General features: G+C 41.7%; 1 protein-coding gene across 3 annotated transcripts in view; it reads right to left on the bottom strand.

The window, feature by feature from the left end:
- Positions 1-19,752, bottom strand: part of si:ch211-12e13.12 (PALM2-AKAP2 fusion protein) — a 392,124-nt gene that overhangs the window by 189,940 nt on the left and 182,432 nt on the right. For all 3 annotated transcript variants that reach the window (XM_063048937.1, XM_063048940.1, XM_063048938.1), the window contains one exon: positions 18,920-19,005. In XM_063048937.1, coding sequence (XP_062905007.1) covers positions 18,920-19,005 — 86 coding nt within the window. The remainder of the gene's footprint in view (positions 1-18,919; positions 19,006-19,752) is intronic.

Genomic DNA, 19,752 nt, shown 5'->3' with positions numbered 1-19,752 from the left:
CACCACTTATTTAACTATTTTATATACTTAGTGTAATTCACTGTTTTTTCTCTATTATTATATATTGCACTGTACTGCTGCCACAAAAATCAATAAATCTTATGGCATATGTCCGTCATATTAAACCTGATTAAGATTCTGTTCCTGTGCTGTATAAATCTATGACTCGATGACTTCCTAAATAACAACATATGCCTCTCATTTTGTGAATTGTATTGCTTTGTAACAGATATGTTTTTCAGAGGTGCAACGCTGATGTGATAACCCAATCTGCAGCATGTTTTGCAATGACTCAATGCACCATTCATGTCAAGGAGCTGGTGAGCTACCTTAATTAGAAGCAGCAGGTGTGGGTTAAATCCTCTGGGCAATCCCTGCATTTATTTCTAGCAAGCATCCGAGAATTAAGTTGTCTGTGTTCCCAGGGCAGAGTGCAAAGTGACTTTAATTTAGTTTGAGGATTATTGTGGAGCCCTGCTCTAAGCTTGAGTAAGGGCTAAAGTTGCTCCTCTCTCCATTCATGAGGAACAGGAAACCTAATCTGACTGGATTGTTTGCAAAATAGAGATACCAGCTATCAAATATCAACCATGACTGCCCTGTCAGAGCATTTTTATTCTGACAGAGCATCTGCATCATTCTTCCTGGACTGGCCACCTCCATATATGGCCAACTCTGATTGGCAGAGAGTGGCAGAGCTGAATGGTTGAGGAGGGATTCATTTTCTGTCGTTTTATGGTGAAGTGGAATGTGTTGTCTAAGAAGGTGCTTGATTCGGTTACACCTTTTGAATGAGTATATACTGCAAAATGAGAAACTGTCATGAACATGCGGGAGGAAGCAGGGAATAGGGCTGCATGGGGCATCTGTTTCAAAGTTACAGTTCATGTTATTTTTATTGTCATGTCCACAAGTATATGTATGCACAGGAGCAATGAAAAACTTACTTGTAGCATCACAGGCATACGGCATCAGCCATGCAGCATTCACAAGAGATACTTCTGTTATGAGGGGCTGAATGGTCTCCTGCGTTGCGTGATTCTGAGATTAGTGAGATGAGAGACTTCTTCAAGGTTTGTGTATGTGTGGATTTGACTGGAAGTGGGGGGGGAAGGGAGGAAGAAGTACAAGGTGGTAGATGATAGGTGCAGCCGGGAGAGGGGGAGTGGGTGAAGTAAAGAGCTCGGTAGTTGATTGTTGAAAGAGAGAAAGATTGGAGAAGGGGGAATCTGATAGGGATGGATAGAAGACCATGGAAGAAAGGGAAGGTGAGCCCTTGTCCACTGATCTCCCTCCTGGTACTCCTGGTAATATCTGTAATCCTGGTTTTGTAATCTCCCTCTTTCAACCCTCCTTCCACTGCTTTGCTCTTACCTCTGTTCATACAATGTCTGGACCTCATAAGTCTTGCATCAAAAGCCAATATCTCCCCTGAAAATATATCTGCACCTCTGAAAATACATCAATTTACAAAGCAATGCATTACCTTCAAAGCAACACACACAAAATGCTGGAGGAACTCAGCAGGCCGGGCAGCCTCTGTGAAAAAGAGTAAACAGTCGATGTTTTGGGCCGAGACCCTTCATCAGGACTGGAAAGAAAGAGGAGAAGTCAGACAAAGGAGGTGGGGGGAGGGGAGGGAGAAATACAAGATGGTAGGTGATAGGTGGAACCAGGAGAGGGGGAGAGGGGGAGAGGGGGAGGTAAAGAGCTGGGAAGTTGATTGGTGAAAGAGATAAAGGGCTGGAGAAGGGGGAATATGATAAGAAGATAGAAGACCATGGAAGGAAGGGAAGGTGAGCCCTTGTCCATTCATCCCTCCTCACTGATCTCCCTCCTAGTAATTATTCTTTTAAACAGAACAAGTGCCACACCTGCCCCGACACCTCCTCCATCACTCTTTTAATTCCCGGCCACAATCAGTCCTTCCAGGTGAGGTAACACTTCACCTCCCACCCCACTGGCCCCTGTGTCCAGCACATAATTCTCCATATCTTCTGCCATCTCCAATGGGACGCCTCCACCAAGCACAGCTTAGTCTCCCTCCCCCACCCCCACCACCACTTCCTGTTTTCTGCAGGGATTGCTCCCTAAGTGATTCCCTTGCCTGCTCATCCTTCCACACTGACCTCTCTCCTGGTTCTTATCCTTGCAAGCAGAACAAGGACCATGGCTACCCGTACATCTCCTCCCTCACTACCGTTCAGGGCCCTTAATAGTACTTCCAGGTGAGGCAACAGTTCACCGGCCAGTCTGTTGGGATCATATACTGTATCCGGTGCTCCCGGTGTGGCCTCCTGTATATCGGTGAGACCCAACGTAGATTGGGAGACCGCTTCGCTGAGCACCTATGCTCCGTCTGCAAGAAAGTATAGGATCTCCCGATAGCCACCCATTTCAATTCTACCTTCCATTCTTGTTTTGACATGTCAGTCCGTGGCCCCCTCTACTGCCACGATGAGGCCAGACTTAGGTTGGAGGAACATTACCTCATATTCCATTTGGGTAGCCTCCAATCTGATGGCATGAACATTGATTTCTCGAACTTCCAGTAATGGCCGCCCTCCTCTCCTTCAGCATTCCCCATTCCTGTTTTGTTTGCTTAAGTTATCTCCTTATCTGCCCATCACCACGCTCTAGTGCTCCTCCCCCTTCTCTTTCTTCCATGGCCTTCTATCCTCTCCTGTCAGATTCCCCTTTTCCAGCCCTTTATCTCTTTCACCAATTGAATTTCCAGCTCTTTACCTCACCCTCTCCCCCTCTCCTGGTTTCACCTATCACCTACCACCTTGTACTTCTCTCTCCCCTACCCTCCACCTTCTTACTCTGACTTCTCTTCTTTCTTTCCAGTCCTGATGAAGGGTCTCGGCCGGAAATGTCAACTGTTTACTCTTTTCCATAGATGCTGCCTGACCTGCTGAGTTCCTCCATCATTTTGTCTGTGTTGTTTTGGATTTCCAGCATCTGCAGATTTTCTCTTGTTTGTGATACAATCTATCTCTATCTCTTCTCATTACACCAGATACAATAAAACATAAATTAGGTTCTTAGTTTAGACAAACCCAGAAGTTTAGACCCACAGTCAAAATTCATTTCAAATATTCAGGGAGAAAAGCCTAACAAGCAAAGCTTGAATTTTGATGGAAAGTCATGCACCAATAAATTGATGTCAATTCAAACACACATTTTATTGGTTTCAAGTGTTAGGTCACTTTAGTATCAAGGTGTGACTGCAATGACTCCTAACATTTTTTTTGTCTCAACAACTTTTGCCAAATTCTGCCATGTTGTTCAACTGCATCTCAGTCAGTACCACTCTCACCTCCCAGTCGTGTTCTGGGTTTAAGCCTTGTTCCAGAGATCCTGGCACTCCATTGCAGGACTGAGAGAGTGCTGACTAAACCGATGTTCTCTCAGCTCTCTCGTGTGCTGTTTTGATGCATCAGGCATCCTGATCAATAATTATCATGCAATCAACAAGAGTAAACCAATATTTGGTCATTATTATGATTGGGGTTTTGTCACTTTGATGATTATTGATCAGGATACAGGATGTGTCAAAATAGCACACGAGAGAGCTGGAACAGCCTTAATTCCTATTGGCCATCAACAGAGGAATTCATCCAGTGTATGTAATGAACAAAATCAACGCAGACACCTAGTTCAGGTAATGGATTGCTTTCATACAATTCTATCATGATTTCATCCTCCAAAATCTTCATTTTCATTGTAATATTCAAGATGATTGTCAATACCTTCAAATTCTTTGTAGTTCTTGACTTGCTGAAGTAGTGAAATCATTTCTTTTTCACTCCCAGCTATTTCTGGAAGCCTAAATGCTTGAAACCACAGTAAGCAAAAGAGTTTGGAATCATCTAACTGCTTATTTCCCATCTAGTTTTTGAAGACAAACGTACACAGCTGACGCTATTTAAAAACTGGTTGCTCCAAACATGGTGTAGCGTCTAATGGCTACACAATGCGTGTGACTGACGCTAGTTAGAACATGTTCAAAACAGTTTCCTGCCCCAACTAAGTGGCATAGTGTCGTAAATAAATGATGGGAATTGTGGCATTTTTCTCAATTAGCTTTTGTTCTTAAGAGTTGTCCCAAATAAATGGCTGCACCTATTAACTGGTGGTCTAATTAACTGAATCCACTTTCCCTCTCGCTATATGTCAGAATCAGAATCAGAATCGGGTTTATTATCGCTGGCATGTGTCGTGAAATTTGTTAACAGCAGCAGCAGTTCAATATAATACATAATATAGAAGAAAATAATAATAATAAATAAATAAATATGTATTACTGTATACATATATTGAATAAATTAAAAATCATGCAAAAAAGAAATAATATCTATTTTAAAAAGTGAGGTAATGTTCATGGGTTCAATGTCCATTTAGGAATCGGATGGCAGAGGGGAAGAAGCAGTTCCTGAATCACTGAGAGTGTGCCTTCAGGCTTCTGTACCTCCTACCTGATGGTAACAGTGAGAAAAGGGCATACCCTGGGTGTTGGATGTCCTTAATAATGGATGCTGCCTTTCTGAGACACCGCTCCTTGAGGTTGTCCTGGGTACTTTGTAGGCTAGTACCCAAGATAGAGCCGACTAAATTTACAACCGTCTGCAGCTTCTTTCGTTCCTGTGCAGTAGTTCCCCCCCGCCACCCCACCATACCAGACAGTGATGCAGCCTGTCAGAATGCTCTCCATGGTGCATCTACAGAAGGTTTTGAGTGTTTTTGTTGACATACAAAATCTCTTCAAACTCCTAATGAAGTATAGTCGCTGTCTTGCCTTCTTTATAGCTGCATCGATATGTTGGGACCAGGTTAGATCCTCTGAGATCTTGACACCCAGGAACTTGAAACTGCTCACTCTCTCCACTTTTGATCCCTCCATGAGGATTGGTATTTGTTCCTTAATCTTACCCTTCCTGAAGACCACAATCATCTCTTTCGTCTCACTGATGTTGAATGCAAGGTTGTTGCTGTGACTCCATTCCACTAGTCGGTATATTTTGCTCCTGTATACCCTCTCATCTCCATCTGAGATTCTACCTACAATGGTTGTATCATCAGCAAATTTGTAGATGGTATTTGAGCTATGCCTAGCCACACAGTCATGGGTATAGGGAGAGTAGAGCAGTGGGCGAAGCACACACCCCTGAGGTGCACCAGTGTTGATCGTCTGCGAGGAGGAGATATTATCACCATTCTGCACAGATTGTGTCTACTGGTAAGATATATAAAGAGAAAGAGAGAGCGAGGGAGAGAAAGAAAGAGAGAGAGAGAGTGAGAAAGAAAGAAAAGATTGGGAGCAGCTCTGGATGTGTTTGCCCTCCTATAGAAAGGATATGATTAAGCCAGAGAGCATGTGGGAAAGGCTCACAGGGATTTTGCCAGGAATGCAAGGCTTGCATTGTAAGGAGAAACTGGATAGGCTGGGACTGTCATCTCTGGAGCTGAGGAATGAACATAAAGAGATTTATGAAATCGTGACGGCCATAGGAAGTTGGATAGTCACAGCTTTTATTCCCCCAGGGCAGAGGTTTGAGGTGAGAATGAAAAGATTTAAGGAGCTTGCTTTCACACAGAGGTAATGGAACAAACTGCCAGAGTAAATGGTAGAGTTGGGTGTAATTACAACAGTTAAAACATATGTTTATGGATAGGAAAGTTTTAGAGGCTTATGGGCCAAACACAATGGGACTAGCTCAGGAAGGCATGGATGAATAGGGCTAAAGGTGTGCTCTATAACTCTATGACTTTTTATGACAACAGAACATTGTAATTATGCTTCTCATTTTACAATACTTTATTACATTTTTAAGAGTTTATTTCCAAAACAGATATAATTTAATAAACAAACCTTTATGATCTGAATGATCATTTGCACGATGATTGAAGTGCAGTGAAAACAATGTTCAGCACTAAAATCTGTGGCCGTAATAATGCAAACCTTCCAACTGTAATATTACATTCCCTTGCATTTATAGCACCAGGCTGTTCTTTCTATTATGTCTGGATCCCTTTGGAAGGGAAGCAAGGAGCAGCTGCAGTAGGTTTTGTTTGCCAACACTTTATACACGCACCTGGTCATCGCCACTTGCCAAAACCCCAGCAGGGTCACCTAAAGCCACTAAAAACTAGCCTGGTGATCACAGTGCCCCAACTTTCTCAAGTGCTGAAAACTGGTGCACAGAGATCAAGACAACATAAGGGGGAGAGAGGGCCAGTACTCCACTAAAAACAAGAGACCTCTGCACGGAAGATTAGGGATATGCCTGTCAGTCGGCAAAGGCAAGGGATATGAGCTGAATAAGGGTCAAAGGGCTATGGATAAGAGTCAGGTTTATGGAGTTAAAATGTAAATCAACTATGACCACTGAATGCTGGAACAGAATTGAATGGCTCAGTGGCAATTTCCTCTTCCTACTTCTGCAATGCTGCTTCGCCTTCACAGCATAGATGGCTAACTCTGACACTTAAGAGTTAGGTTGGAAAAAAATAAACCAAATATCTTGAATGCTTTATAAAATCTTTTCACTGCATTTTAGAAAATTGGGATATTTTAACGCACAAGCAAGATATGAAACAGAACGCAAGGAATTAGTTACCTGTTAGCTTCACACCTGAAGTTGCCAAAGACTGTGCTCAGTCATAAATAATGGGAAATGAAGCTATTTAGAAGATAATGTGTAGATTCAGTATATGAAAGGGGATTCATGTTTGAGTAATCTATTGAAATTCTTTAAGGTTGTACGCAGTACACTGGTAATGTATGTTTGTATTTGGATCTTTGTAAGGTACACTGAAGCAGGCTGAGCAAGCTCAGAGCACATGGAAGTTGGTAAGATAAGAGTTTGGCAAACTCTTAAGGGAACAATGTATGAATCAATAGAACCTCCTCAGTCTGCCAGGCTGTGATAAGTGGGCTACCACAGGGATCAGCGCTTTGGCCCTAACTATTCATGTAGCATTCCCCAAGCTTGCTGATGATACACTTTGTTAATACTGATGAAAATGCAAGGACATTCCAAGAGACTGTAGACAAGCTTAGTGAATGGGCAATAATATTTCAGAAAGGAACAACATGGGATAATGTGAAGTTATCCATCTTGGTCATGAAAGAAGAAATACTGAATATATTTTGCATTATGAGAGATTGGGGAAGTCTATGTTCAAAAGAGCCGGTGTATCCTGTACACAAGTCACTGTAGGCTAACATGCAGGTACAGCAGGTAATTTGGAAGACAAATGAGATGTTGGTCTTTTGATGTTGTGGTGTTCACCGAACTTGGCATTTAGCTTGCAGCCATTTCATCACCATTCGAGGTGATATCCTCAGTGTGCAGTTGTTGGTGTTTCTCTCTGGGAGTGCTCATGGTTATATAGCCCCCTGTTCGCTTGCCTTGATCCTAATTGGCTACCTCTTTGGTTGGCCTTTGAATTCCATTGGTTTGCATTTCTTTGGCTCTTAGGGGTTCATAGATGGTATCTATCTCGATATATTTGTTTAAGGAGTTATCAGAAGAGAACCACACTTCTAAGAATTCTCATGCCTGCTTTGTGTTTGTCTGTGCAAGAAACCCTGCGGTGTCCCAGTTAAGGTGGAGTCCTTCTTGATCTTCATGTGCCAAGATTAGCGACAGTGGATCATGTCTCTGTACTGTTAGTTTGTGTTTCTGTGAATGAGCTGAGAGTTTACACCCTGTCTGGGTGCTGATGTAGCTCTTGTTGCAGTCTCCATGTGTGATCCTATACATCACATTGCTTTTGTCAGTTGTCTTTACTGGTTCCTTTGTTCTTGAGACAAGTTTCCTTAAAGTTGCTGGAGGCTCTTTTGAACATCAACATTTCCCAATCTCTCATGTTGGTCTTTATTACAAGATGTATGAGAGCAAAGGTTTCTTTCCATCATTATATAGGCCCTTGCTGAGACCACCTCTGAAATATTGTTTATAGTTTTGGTCTCCTGACTTTAAAAAAGAGAACGTACATATACCTGCAATAGAGGAAATGCTGTGATTGTTCAATAGAGTGGTTACCGAAATGGTGGGTTTGCTCTAAAATAATAATAACTTACTAATGGAGCACTTTTCTTATAGATGATGCGGTTCAAAGTGTTTTACAATGGGATAAAATGAAAATATGAAAATAAAAGACAAAAAGATGATAGTTAAAAGCAAGGTTCAATAAGAAGGTTTTGAGCTGGCAGTTAAAATTGTCAATGAGTCTGCATTCCTTATAATTTTAGCCTTTGAATTCCACAGTTTAGGAGTGCAGTTCAAAAAATGTTGTCCTGCCAAGTTTCTTTAGAGGAAGATTGTTTAAATTTAAGAGACTGGCAGATGAAGACCTGAGCGCTCGAGGGGGATTATGAAACAAAAGTGATTCTGTGGTGGACTCTGGCCTCAGACCATTGAAAGCTTTAAAAACAAGTAAGAGAACTTTAAACTTAATTCTAAAAGATACAGGAAACCAACGCAGAGTAGCTAAGACAGGAGTGATATGCTCCCTCATCCTGGTTTTAGTTAAAAGTCTAGCAGTGGCATTCTGAATGAGTTGAAGTTTGCCAATTGATTGCTTTGGAAGGCCAGTAAAAAATGCATTGTAGTAATCTAGTCTATTCAATATAAAGACATGAATTAGTTTTTCAGCATCATTAAATGACAAATGGACGTACCTTTGCAATATTCCTTAAGAGTCGAACTGCTGCTCTGGTCACTTTCTTAATGAGGGATTTAAAATTCAAATCTGAATCAAGGATAACACCCAGGCTTGTTACTTTTGATTTAGAATCAGAATCATAATTAGGTTTAATATCACTGGCATATGTTGTGAAATATTTTTTTTTGTGGCAGCAGTACATTTCCATACATAATAAAAAAGTAAAATAGTGAGGTGGGGTAGATGGATTCACCATCCAGTCAGAAATCGGTTCCTAAAATGAGAGTGTGTCTTCAGGCTCCTGTACCTTCTTCTTCATGGTAGCAATGAGAAGAGCTCATGTCCTGGGTGATGAGGGTCCTTAATGGTGGATGCTGCCTTTTTGAGGCATTGCCATTTGAAAATGTCCTCGATGCTGGGGAAACTGGTGCCCATGATGGAACTAGCTGAGGTTGCAACTTTCTGCAGCATTTTCTGACCCGGTGTAGGTGGCTCCTCCATACCAGACTGTGATGCAACCAGTTAGAATGCTTTCCATGGTACATCTGTAGAAATTTGTGGGAGTCTTTGGTGACATACCAAGTCTCCTCAAAAACCTAATGAAACCGCTGTCGTGCCTTCTTTGTAATTGCATCAATATATTGGGCACAGGATAGATCTTCAAATATGTTGACACCCAGGAACTTGAAACAGCTCATCCTTTCTACTGCTGATCCCTTGTTGAGGACTGGTGTGTGATCCCTCGACTTCCCCTTCCCGAGGTCCACAATCAATTCCTCGGTCTTATTGACATTGAGTGCAAGGTTGTTGTTCCGACACCATTGAACCAGCTGGCCTATCCCACTTCCATATGCCTCCTCGCTACCATCTGAAATTCTGCTAACAGTACTTGTGTCATTGGCAAATTTATAGATGGGGATTGATGTCCCTGATGTCCCTCTGGTACTGCAATCTTGCACTGAGGTTTTCAATTTTATTTTCCAGAGACTGTACTTTTGCCAGCAGGATAGTTGGGAGCTGGGTGGGGGTGGGGGGTGGGGGTGCTGAGGGTCTAAGGCCTCTGCATTTCAATTGTACCTGTAGCCCAGCACGCCTTCCACACTTCTGTTTTCTTAAAGAGGTACTGCACTTGTGACCCGTGTTTGCTGAATGGAGTCTGTCACTTCTGAGGATCGACAGATTTTAAAAATATCTTTAAATGATGTTCCTTACTGAAGAACCCATGGTGGTGACTGTGAGTTATCAAGAAATTTATCTCTTTTGGCTTTGGGACCAACCAAAAGTATTTCAGTTTTATCTTCACTTAGTTTTAAGAAATTATTGCTCATCCAATTGTTTATTGCAGCCACACCAGAAGTCTGAGAAGATAGAATGTTATCATCATCAGGCTTACCTGAGATATACAATTGTGTGTCATCTGTATAACTGTGGAAATCGAGTTTATGTTCTCTACTGATGTCTCCTAAGGGGAGCATTTATAAGGAGAAGAGTAGGGGACCAAGACCACTTCCCAGAGCAACCCTAAAAGATACATCATGTTTCTTGGAAAATTGGTTTCCAAGACAGACAAAAAATTTTCTTATATGAGTGAAACCAATTAAAGGCATTACCAGAGAGGCCACCCCAGCTGTCAAGGTGACCTAGGATAATGTTGTGGTCAATTGTGTCAAGGATCTATGCTGGGCCCAAGGTTGCTGACAATTTTGCTAAGGGCCATCTCTGTGTTGTGGTTGCTCTAAAACCTGCTTAAACTTGTCTAGAATATTGTTCTCAATGAGGAGATATTGAGTTAGCTTCTATTCTTTAGAGTTTGGAAGAAAGAGAGGTGACAACATATTGCAACATATTAAACTCAACAGGGGTGGAAGATGCTTTCCCTGGGGAAGAAATTTAGAATAACATTCACAGAATACAGGTCCTCCCCAGCTTACTAATGTCTGACTTCCGTACAGCCCCTACCTGCTAAAAAGCATTTGGGAAATCACTGGGATAGATTTGGCAGCTGCTGTATAGCCGCAGGCATCTTCTGCCAACTAGAAACTCGGTTTGCAGCTGCATTTCTGACTTGTGAACTGTTTGAGTTATAAAGAGCTCACAGGAAGAGAACCCTGCCATAACTCGAGGCTGAATTGTAAAGAGCAGGCCACTTAGGAGTGAGAAAGGTGAGAAATGTCCTCACATGGAAGGTGTGAGCACTCAATCATTGATGACATTCAAAGCAAAGATTGACAAAGGAATCAAGGGATATGAAGGATAGGGCGGCAATGCAGGCTTTTGATTACCCGTTATCTTGTTGAACGGCAGAGAAGACCTACAAGACCCAACAATCTTCTCCTGCACCTACATCTGATGATCTTATAATTTCTAATGAATGGGGCAGTTGAGTAAGGTCAACAGCAAACCACGATCAGTATCCCCAGGAACTTCACTATTTACAAATACAAGGGCAGGAAATTAGTGGGAACCCACCTCCTGCAAGTTTCCATTCAAATCACACATCACACTGGTCTAAAAGTAATGTTATTCCAAGATATTGCTGGGTTCAAGTCCTGGAACCTCCGAACTAACTGCAGTGTGAGAGGGCCTTCACTTTGTGGACAACAGTTCGTAATAAGGTGGATGAATTGAAAGTGCAGATTGTTATTAATGATTATGATATAGTTGGGATCACAGAGACATGGCTCCAGGGTGACCAAGGATGGGAGCTCAACGTTCAGGGATATTCAATATTCAGGAGGGATAGACATGAAAGAAAAGGAGGTGGGGTAGCATTGCTGGTTAGAGAGGAGATTAACACAATAGAAAGGAAGGACATAAGCCGGGAAGATGTGGAATCGATATGGGTAGAGCTGCATAACACTAAGGGAAAGAAAACGCTGGTGGGAGTTGTGTACAGGCCACCTAACAGTAGTAGTGAGGTCGGGGATGGTATTAAACAGGAAATTAGAACTGTGTGCAATAAAGGAACAGCAGTTATAATGGGTGACTTCAATCTACATGTAGATTGGGTGCTGAGGAAGAGGATTTCTTGGAATGTATGCGGGATTGGTTTTTGAACCAACATGTCGAGGAACCAACTAGAGAGCAGGCTATTCTACAGTAGGTTTTGAGCAATGAGGAAGGGTTAATTAGCAATCTTGTCATGAGAGGCCCCTTGGGTAAGAGTGACCATAATATGGTGGAATTCTTCATTAAGATGGAGAGTGACATAGTTAATTCAGAAACAAAGGTTCTGAACTTAAAGAGGGGTAACTTTGAAGGTATGAGACATGAATTAGCTAAGATAGACTGGCAAATGACACTTAAAGGATTGACGGTGGATATGCAATGGCAAGCATTTAAAGATTGCATGGATGAACTACAACAATTGTTCATCCCAGTTTGGCAAAAGAATAAATCAAGGAAGGTAGTGCACCCGTGGCTGACAAGAGAAATTAGGGATAGTATCAATTCCAAAGAAGAAGCATACATATTAGCCAGAAAAAGTGGCTCACCTGAGGACTGGGAGAAATTCAGAGTTCAGCAGAGGAGGCCAAAGGGCTTAATTAGGAAGGGGAAAAAAGATTATGAGAGAAAACTGGCAGGGAACATAAAAACTGACTGTAAAAGCTTTTATAGATACGTAAAAAGGAAAAGACTGGTAAAGACAAATGTAGGTCCCCTACAGACAGAAACAGGTGAATTGATTATGGGGAGCAAGGACATGGCAGACCAATTGAATAATTACTTTGGTTCTGTCTTCACTAAGGAGGACATAAATAATCTTCCAGAAATAGTAGGGGACAGAGGGTCCAGTAAGATGGAGGAACTGAGCGAAATACATGTTAGTAGGGAAGTAGTGTTAGCTAAATTGAAGGGATTAAAGGCAGATAAATCCCCAGGGCCAGATGGTCTGCATCCCAGAGTGCTTAAGGGAGTAGCCCAAGAAATAGTGGCTGCATTAGTGATAATTTTTCAAAACTCGTTAGATTCTGGACTAGTTCCTGAGTATTGGAGGATGGCTAATGTAACCCCACTTTTTAAAAAAGGCGCGAGAGAGAAACCGGGGAATTATAGACCGGTTAGCCTAACGTCGGTGGTGGGGAAACTGCTGGAGTCAGTTATCAAAGATGTGATAACAGCACATTTGGAAAGCGGTGAAATCATCGGACAAAGTCAGCATGGATTTGTGAAAGGAAAATCATGTCTGACAAATCTCATAGAATTTTTTGAGGATGTAACTAGTAGAGTGGATAGGGGAGAACCAGTGGATGTGGTATATTTGGATTTTCAAAAGGCTTTTGACAAGGTCCCACACAGGAGATTAGTGTGCAAACTTAAAGCACACGATATTGGGGGTAAGGTATTGATGTGGATAGAGAATTGGTTAGCAGACAGGAAGCAAAGAGTGGGAATAAACGGGACCTTTTCAGAATGGCGGGCAGTGACTAGTGGGGTACCGCAAGGCTCAGTGCTGGGACCCCAGTTGTTTACAATATATATTAATGACTTGGATGAGGGAATTAAATGCAGCATCTCCAAGTTTGCAGATGACACGAAGCTGGGTGGCAGTGTTAGCTGTGAGGAGGATGCTAAGAGGATGCAGGGTGACTTGGATAGGTTGGGTGAGTGGGCAAATTCATGGCAGATGCAGTTTAATGTGGATAAATGTGAAGTTATCCATTTTGGTGGCAAAAATAGGAAAACAGATTATTATCTGAATGGTGGCCGATTAGGAAAAGGGGAGGTGCAACGAGACCTGGGTGTCATTATACACCAGTCATTGAAAGTGGGCATGCAGGTACAGCAGGCGGTGAAAAAGGCGAATGGTATGCTGGCATTTATAGCGAGAGGATTCGAGTACAGGAGCAGGGAGGTACTACTGCTGTTGAACAAGGCCTTGGTGAGACCACACCTGGAGTATTGTGTGCAGTTTTGGTCCCCTAATCTGAGGAAAGACATCCTTGTCATAGAGGGAGTACAAAGAAGGTTCACCAGATTGATTTCTGGGATGGCAGGACTTTCATATGAAGAAAGACTGGATGAACTAGGCTTGTACTCGTTGGAATTTAGAAGATTGAGGGGGGATCTGATTGGAACGTATAAAATCCTGAAGGGATTGGACAGGCTAGATGCAGGAAGATTGTTCCCGATGTTGGGGAAGTCCAGAACGAGGGGTCATGGTTTGAGGATAAAGGGGAAGCCTTTTAGGACTGAGATTAGGAAAAACTTCTTCACACAGAGAGTGGTGAATCTGTGGAATTCTCTGCCACAGGAAACAGTTGAGGCCAGTTCATTGGCTATATTTAAGAGGGAGTTAGATATGGCCCTTGTGGCTACGGGGATCAGAGGGTATGGAGGGAAGGCTGGTGCAGGGTTCTGAGTTGGATGATCAGCCATGATCATAATAAATGGCGGTGCAGGCTCGAAGGGCCGAATGGCCTACTCCTGCATCTATTTTCTATGTTTCTATGTAACAGTCACTGAAGAGGGAACTTAGGAACAAGCAATAGATGCTGGCTTTGTCATTGAAGTTCATCTCCTGGGAATGATTTTTTAAAAACTAGACCATTGTTCACACATGAATAACATTGGGTCAGAACTTCAAACTGCAGAGATTATTAATGCTTTATAAGAGAATCAGAAAGAATTTAATTTGATATATATTTGACATAAGCAAAATGCAAGATTTTTAAAACTTGCAATCGTTGTCTAATCAAAACTCAAATACTAGGTATTAACCATTCTATAGGTATCTGGAGAAGTGATTTGAGAAGGAGAATTCAGCTTGACCTATTTTGCTCTGCAGTACTGATGTGTGCTGTTATTTTTAGTATCCCAGAGGTTTCCTATTGCTTATCTCAAGTACACTGGATTGCCATGTTATTCTTGAATTCCATTAGCTGATGCTGGCTGCTCTTTGGAGATTAAAAGGTCAAGCTGCGATTTGCTTTGGAAAGACAGTATGCTTCCATGCTCAAGTCAGCTGGCAAGTGTGGTCCAGATTCATGAATCGAGGATCATCCACCCCTCATTTTACTGGATTAATCAGCAAATGGAATATTATTGAATTCAAAGCAAATGATTTCACATGGGATCAGAAGTAGGCCAATTAATGTCTTAAGTGAAACCATGCCTGATTTACAACCTAACTGTCTATTATCAGTAGCTTTCTGCAAACAGGCTATACTTTGACAAATGCTTTATTAAAAGAAAAGCACTGTGATGCTTCCTTCATTTTTAATATCATATATTCTTACAACATAAGCATTTAGTCCACTGCATTTATTAAGCAATCTTTGAGAGGAAAGCCGTCACTCCCAGTCTCCTGATAAATTCCCCGACACTTTCACTCAAGTGCACTTAAAATATTTACACCTTGATTCCTTTATCTTTTGCATACCTTATGGGTAATTTACAGTGGACAATTAACTTACAACCGGATAAGACCAAGTATGTCTACAAAATCCAATGTGGGGACTGTAGTAAATACTATGTTGGCCCAACTGGGAGAAAATTGTCTACAAGGATCCGTGAACATCAACTAGCTGTAAGGTGGCATGACCAACTCTCCCTAGTCTCTACCCATGAAGACTAAAAGGGACACAAATTCGACAGGGCATCAGTGAAAGTCATGGCGCAAGCGAACAAGAGGCATGCAAAAGAATTCCTAAAAGCTTGGTTTTCCATGAACAATTCTGTAAACAGACATGTAGACCTTAATCCTATTTATGAGCCAAGGTTGCAAAATTCCTGACTGCAATGCATGAAGTTTACCACACAACCAATCAGCGATGAGATATCCTCCCCACATCCCAGATGAGCTTCCATAACGACAGCCAAACAGCTGACTGATAAGTATTCTGAGGACAAATCACAATTATCAGTGCACTGACAGTGATGAAACATTTGCAAGTAAATTGCCAAGATCAGGGAGCAATTCACCCAATTAACTTACACATTCTTGGACTGTGGGAGCAAACCATGGGAATCATGGGGAGAATGAGTAACCTTCATACTGACTCTACTGGAAGTCAGGATCCAACAAGGGTCACTGGAGTTGTAGGGTAGCAGCACTATTGTGCAAGATTTAGTGTGCTCTGGTGGTGAAAGAGGGGAAATAAACACTAAGGGGCTTCTCCAGTCCACTGACTGTAAAGATCCTATATTTTCACATGCATCTTAATGCTGTTACCTTCTGACACACACTTCCTACATTCTTTGTACCTCTGAGAGAAAAAAAAACATCTAACTAATTTTTCAAGTTGGTAATTGGCCTGGCATGAATCGTTATTTAAAGTAAGTTCTGAATTTCCAATCTCCTTTGTGTGTGGAAATGAATCCTGACTTTACTCTATGTCCCTTGTGTTGGTTTCACCAAGCAGCAGAAATTATTTGACTCTATCAATCCCTATCAGCGTTTATAAATTCTTGGTAACTTCTAACCATTTTCATCTATGTATACAACTCTATTTTGTGTAATATTACCATGTTATTTAATCCTTGGAGCCTAGGTATCTTTGAGGTAAATTTCAAAAATACTCCCATGAAGACTGACATTTCCTTCCTGAGTTGTGGTACTCTGGCTGCTCAGTACTTAACACTGATTGTTTGTTGCACCATAGTTTTAATAAAAGACTGGAGATCTTGTGGGGGTGGGGGGGGCAAGCTGGAGATCAGAGGGACAAGCTTCTCACACAGGGAATGGTGAGCATATGGAGCAAACTACCAGGGAAGTGGTAGAGGCAGGTACAATGAGAGTACTTAAAAGATGATTGGAAGGGTACTTAGAGAGGAAAGGAATAGAGCAGTATGGGCCAGAAACAGATCTGTTACATCGCAGCCTGGTATGGAAACACCAATGCCCTTGAATGGAAAAGCCTAAAAAAATAGTGGATACAGCCAACACAGATAAAGCCCTCTCCACCACTGAGCACAACTATAAGGGGAGTTGTTGCAGGAAAGCAGCATCCATCGTCAAGGACCCCACAATCCAGGACATACCTTCTTTTCACTGCTGTCAACAGGAAGAAACTACAGGAGTCTCAGGACGTACACCACCAGTTTGAGGAACAGTTATTATTCCCTCAGCAATTAGGCTCTTGAACCAGAGGGGATGACTTCACTCAACTTCACACAGCTCAACATTGAATTGTTCCCACAACCTATGGGCTTACTTTCAAGGACTCTTCATCTCATGTTCTTGATAGATATTGTGAATTTATTTATTATTATTTTGTTTTTTTCTTATTGCGCAGTTTGTTGTTTATTGCACATTGGTTGTATGACTTGTGTGTGTTTTTTTCATTGATTCTATTGTGTTTCTTTGTATTTACTGTGAATGCCTACAAGAAAATGAATCTCAGGGTTGTATATGGTGACATATTTGTACTTTGATAATAAATTTATTTTGGACTTTAACTTAGAAAATAAAATGGGATAAGTGTGGATAACATCTCGGTTGGCATGCATGAGAGAGGACCGAGAGCCAGTTTACATGCTGTATGACTTTACAATTCTAAAAACTGTGAAAGTATGTGAATTCCATGTGCTACACCAGAAGTAAGATGGTTTCTAAGATTATTAACATGGAATGATATCTTGAGGTAGAAAATACAGCCATATAGTTCACCAACAGGTCAGCATGGCCATATAGAGTCCCTTAGAAGCTCTATTCAGTTACTCCAGATCCCTTGCTCTTTCCCCCTAGCCATGATTTTACAAAACATTGCTTTTTTTATTCATTCAGTTGCCTTTTCAAAGATACCAATGAAACTGCTTCCAGCACTCTCAAAGCATTGAATTCAAATGTATTGCCACTCAGGGAATAAAAGAATTTCTCCTCATCTTCCACCAGCTCTGGAATGCTTACCAGTCATTCTTTTTATTTGAGTCTTTTGATTACTGACTTATGCCAGCAAAAATATTTCTTCTCTATTTACAGAATCAGAAATCTTCATAACTTTAACTAATTCATGCTTATGAGTGATGAGGAGTTCATTTCCATAGCTGCTGATCTGCTGAGTTTCTCCAGCATTTTGTGTATATTGTTTTATGTTTTGCCTGGCCGTGCAACTGCAAACAAGCTCTTCAAAAATATTTATGGTTTTGTAAACAAGAAGGATGAGGGTTAAATCTTCCATCCTGATGAAATTAGATAAAATTAGAGAAAATTTCTCTAATTTTCTTGATATTAAAATTGATTTAATTTAAATGTCCCTCCACAAATAATCTTTGACTATTCTATTTTTTAAGCTTTTAAGGGAAGGTTCAATTTTCTGGATCAAGTACATGGCATTTAAATAGTTCCTTTTGCAACCTTGGGGAGGGAGGGAGGGAGGGAGGGCAGGGAACATTGACTCAGACCTTGAGAGGCCTGTGTCAGGCATTTTCATACCTTATGAGGCGCAGATTGGAAGTCTGTGTGGGGCGCCGCTCCTCGCACAGACACTGGAGCAAATGTGGTTAAGTGCCTTGCTCAGGGACACAAACACGCTGCCATGGCTGAGGCTCGAACTAGCGACCTTCACATCACAAGACAAACGCCTTAACCACTTGGCCACCTGCCCAACACTCAGTATCTTCTACCACCCTGTAGTTCAATGAAGTACTATTTAAAGTATGTAACTAGCAAGTTTTCCCAAGCAACAATGTTGAAATGGGCAGATCAGTTCAGAAATATAGCCCTTTTCAATAACTTACCATAAGAGAATGGACGGAGTCACTTTGATGGTGCCACTGACTGTGCAGTGTTCCCCATTGGTTGCAACAGCCTAGATTTGTTCTCCAGTCTCTAGGGCAGGTTTGGATTCTGACTCCAGGCAAGGATGCCACTAATGAGGGCATGGCATTGAATGCAGGGTGAAATCAATGGACTGAGTGTCGAGATGTGTAGTGCAGAAAGAAGAACATTTACTCTGAAGCAGTTGAGTTACTTCATTTGAAATTTGCAAAATAACTTGCCCTAAGTAAAATTCTGCAGACTTCATTTGTAATTTCTTCATGTGCAAGAAAAGTTTCCACAGACTTCATGTCTCAGTGATTAATACAGAACTCTTTCAATGTTTTTCTGATCTGAGGCAAGATTTCCAAATCCCCTACCAAATCTGTTCTTTTGCAGTTCTTCATAATTTGCAACTACTATCACTTGGGTTGAACCAAGTTGCTACAAGCCACAGTAAATCATCTTTGCCTCATATTGCCATTGCAGAGGAATGAGATATAAGGATATTCAACTGGTGTATTAAGGTAGGAAATGACTCACCACTGTAGTCCGTTGTGTCCCAGCGATGTCAAACTCAGTTGATTGAACCAACTCTTTGGATTGATGGGTGTGGCTTACCTCTGCCCCTAAAAAGTAACAATTAAAGCTTTTCAACCAACATATATTTCTCACAATGGTCCAAGTCAGGACTTGCCTTTACAGTATTTCTGAGGAGACATTGCTCACTTATCTCCTTCCATCAATACCTTTCTTGCTGGATTTTAGAGGAAAAATGCAAACTTTGTTCCCAGTCCTGCGGGGCTCTTGAGGAAAAGAAAGAAAAGGAGGATTCCTCATGGCTGCAGAGACAACATCAAGGACTCAGTAGAGAGCAAGCTTTCACACGTGGCCCTTCTGCTTATTTGTTGACAGGTGAACTATCAGCCCCATGAAGCAACCGTAAGGTCAGAGTCATTTCCATAACCATAACCTCTATTACTAAAAAGAACATGGACAGCAGGTGTATGGAAACACCACCACTAACGTGTGCCCTTCCAAGTTGTGGTAACATCCTGACATGGAAATATCATTGTCATCATTTGATCAAACCCTGGAACTCCCTGCCCAATAGCAATGTGCAAGCAGCTTCATGAGAGGGACTGTAGTTCAGGAATGGATCCACCACCCCTGTCAAGGGCATTAACTGTGGCTTTGTCAATGATTTCTGGGTCCTATAAATAAATGTTTGCTATGACTGTGATTCACTTTGGAGTGGGTGTTGGAACATCCTACTAAACTGATCCTGTATCCACATCATTTCCCTAGTGGATGAGAATATTTATCAGACCATGTGACTCAGATTCTGTGCCCAATAGTGCCCCATTCTGAAAGGA

Source organism: Mobula hypostoma, chromosome 5 (genome assembly GCF_963921235.1).
Source record: "Mobula hypostoma chromosome 5, sMobHyp1.1, whole genome shotgun sequence".
NCBI lineage: Eukaryota > Metazoa > Chordata > Chondrichthyes > Myliobatiformes > Myliobatidae > Mobula > Mobula hypostoma.
Note: the sequence above shows the minus strand (reverse complement) of the source record. Positions and strands in the feature narration are given on the sequence as shown.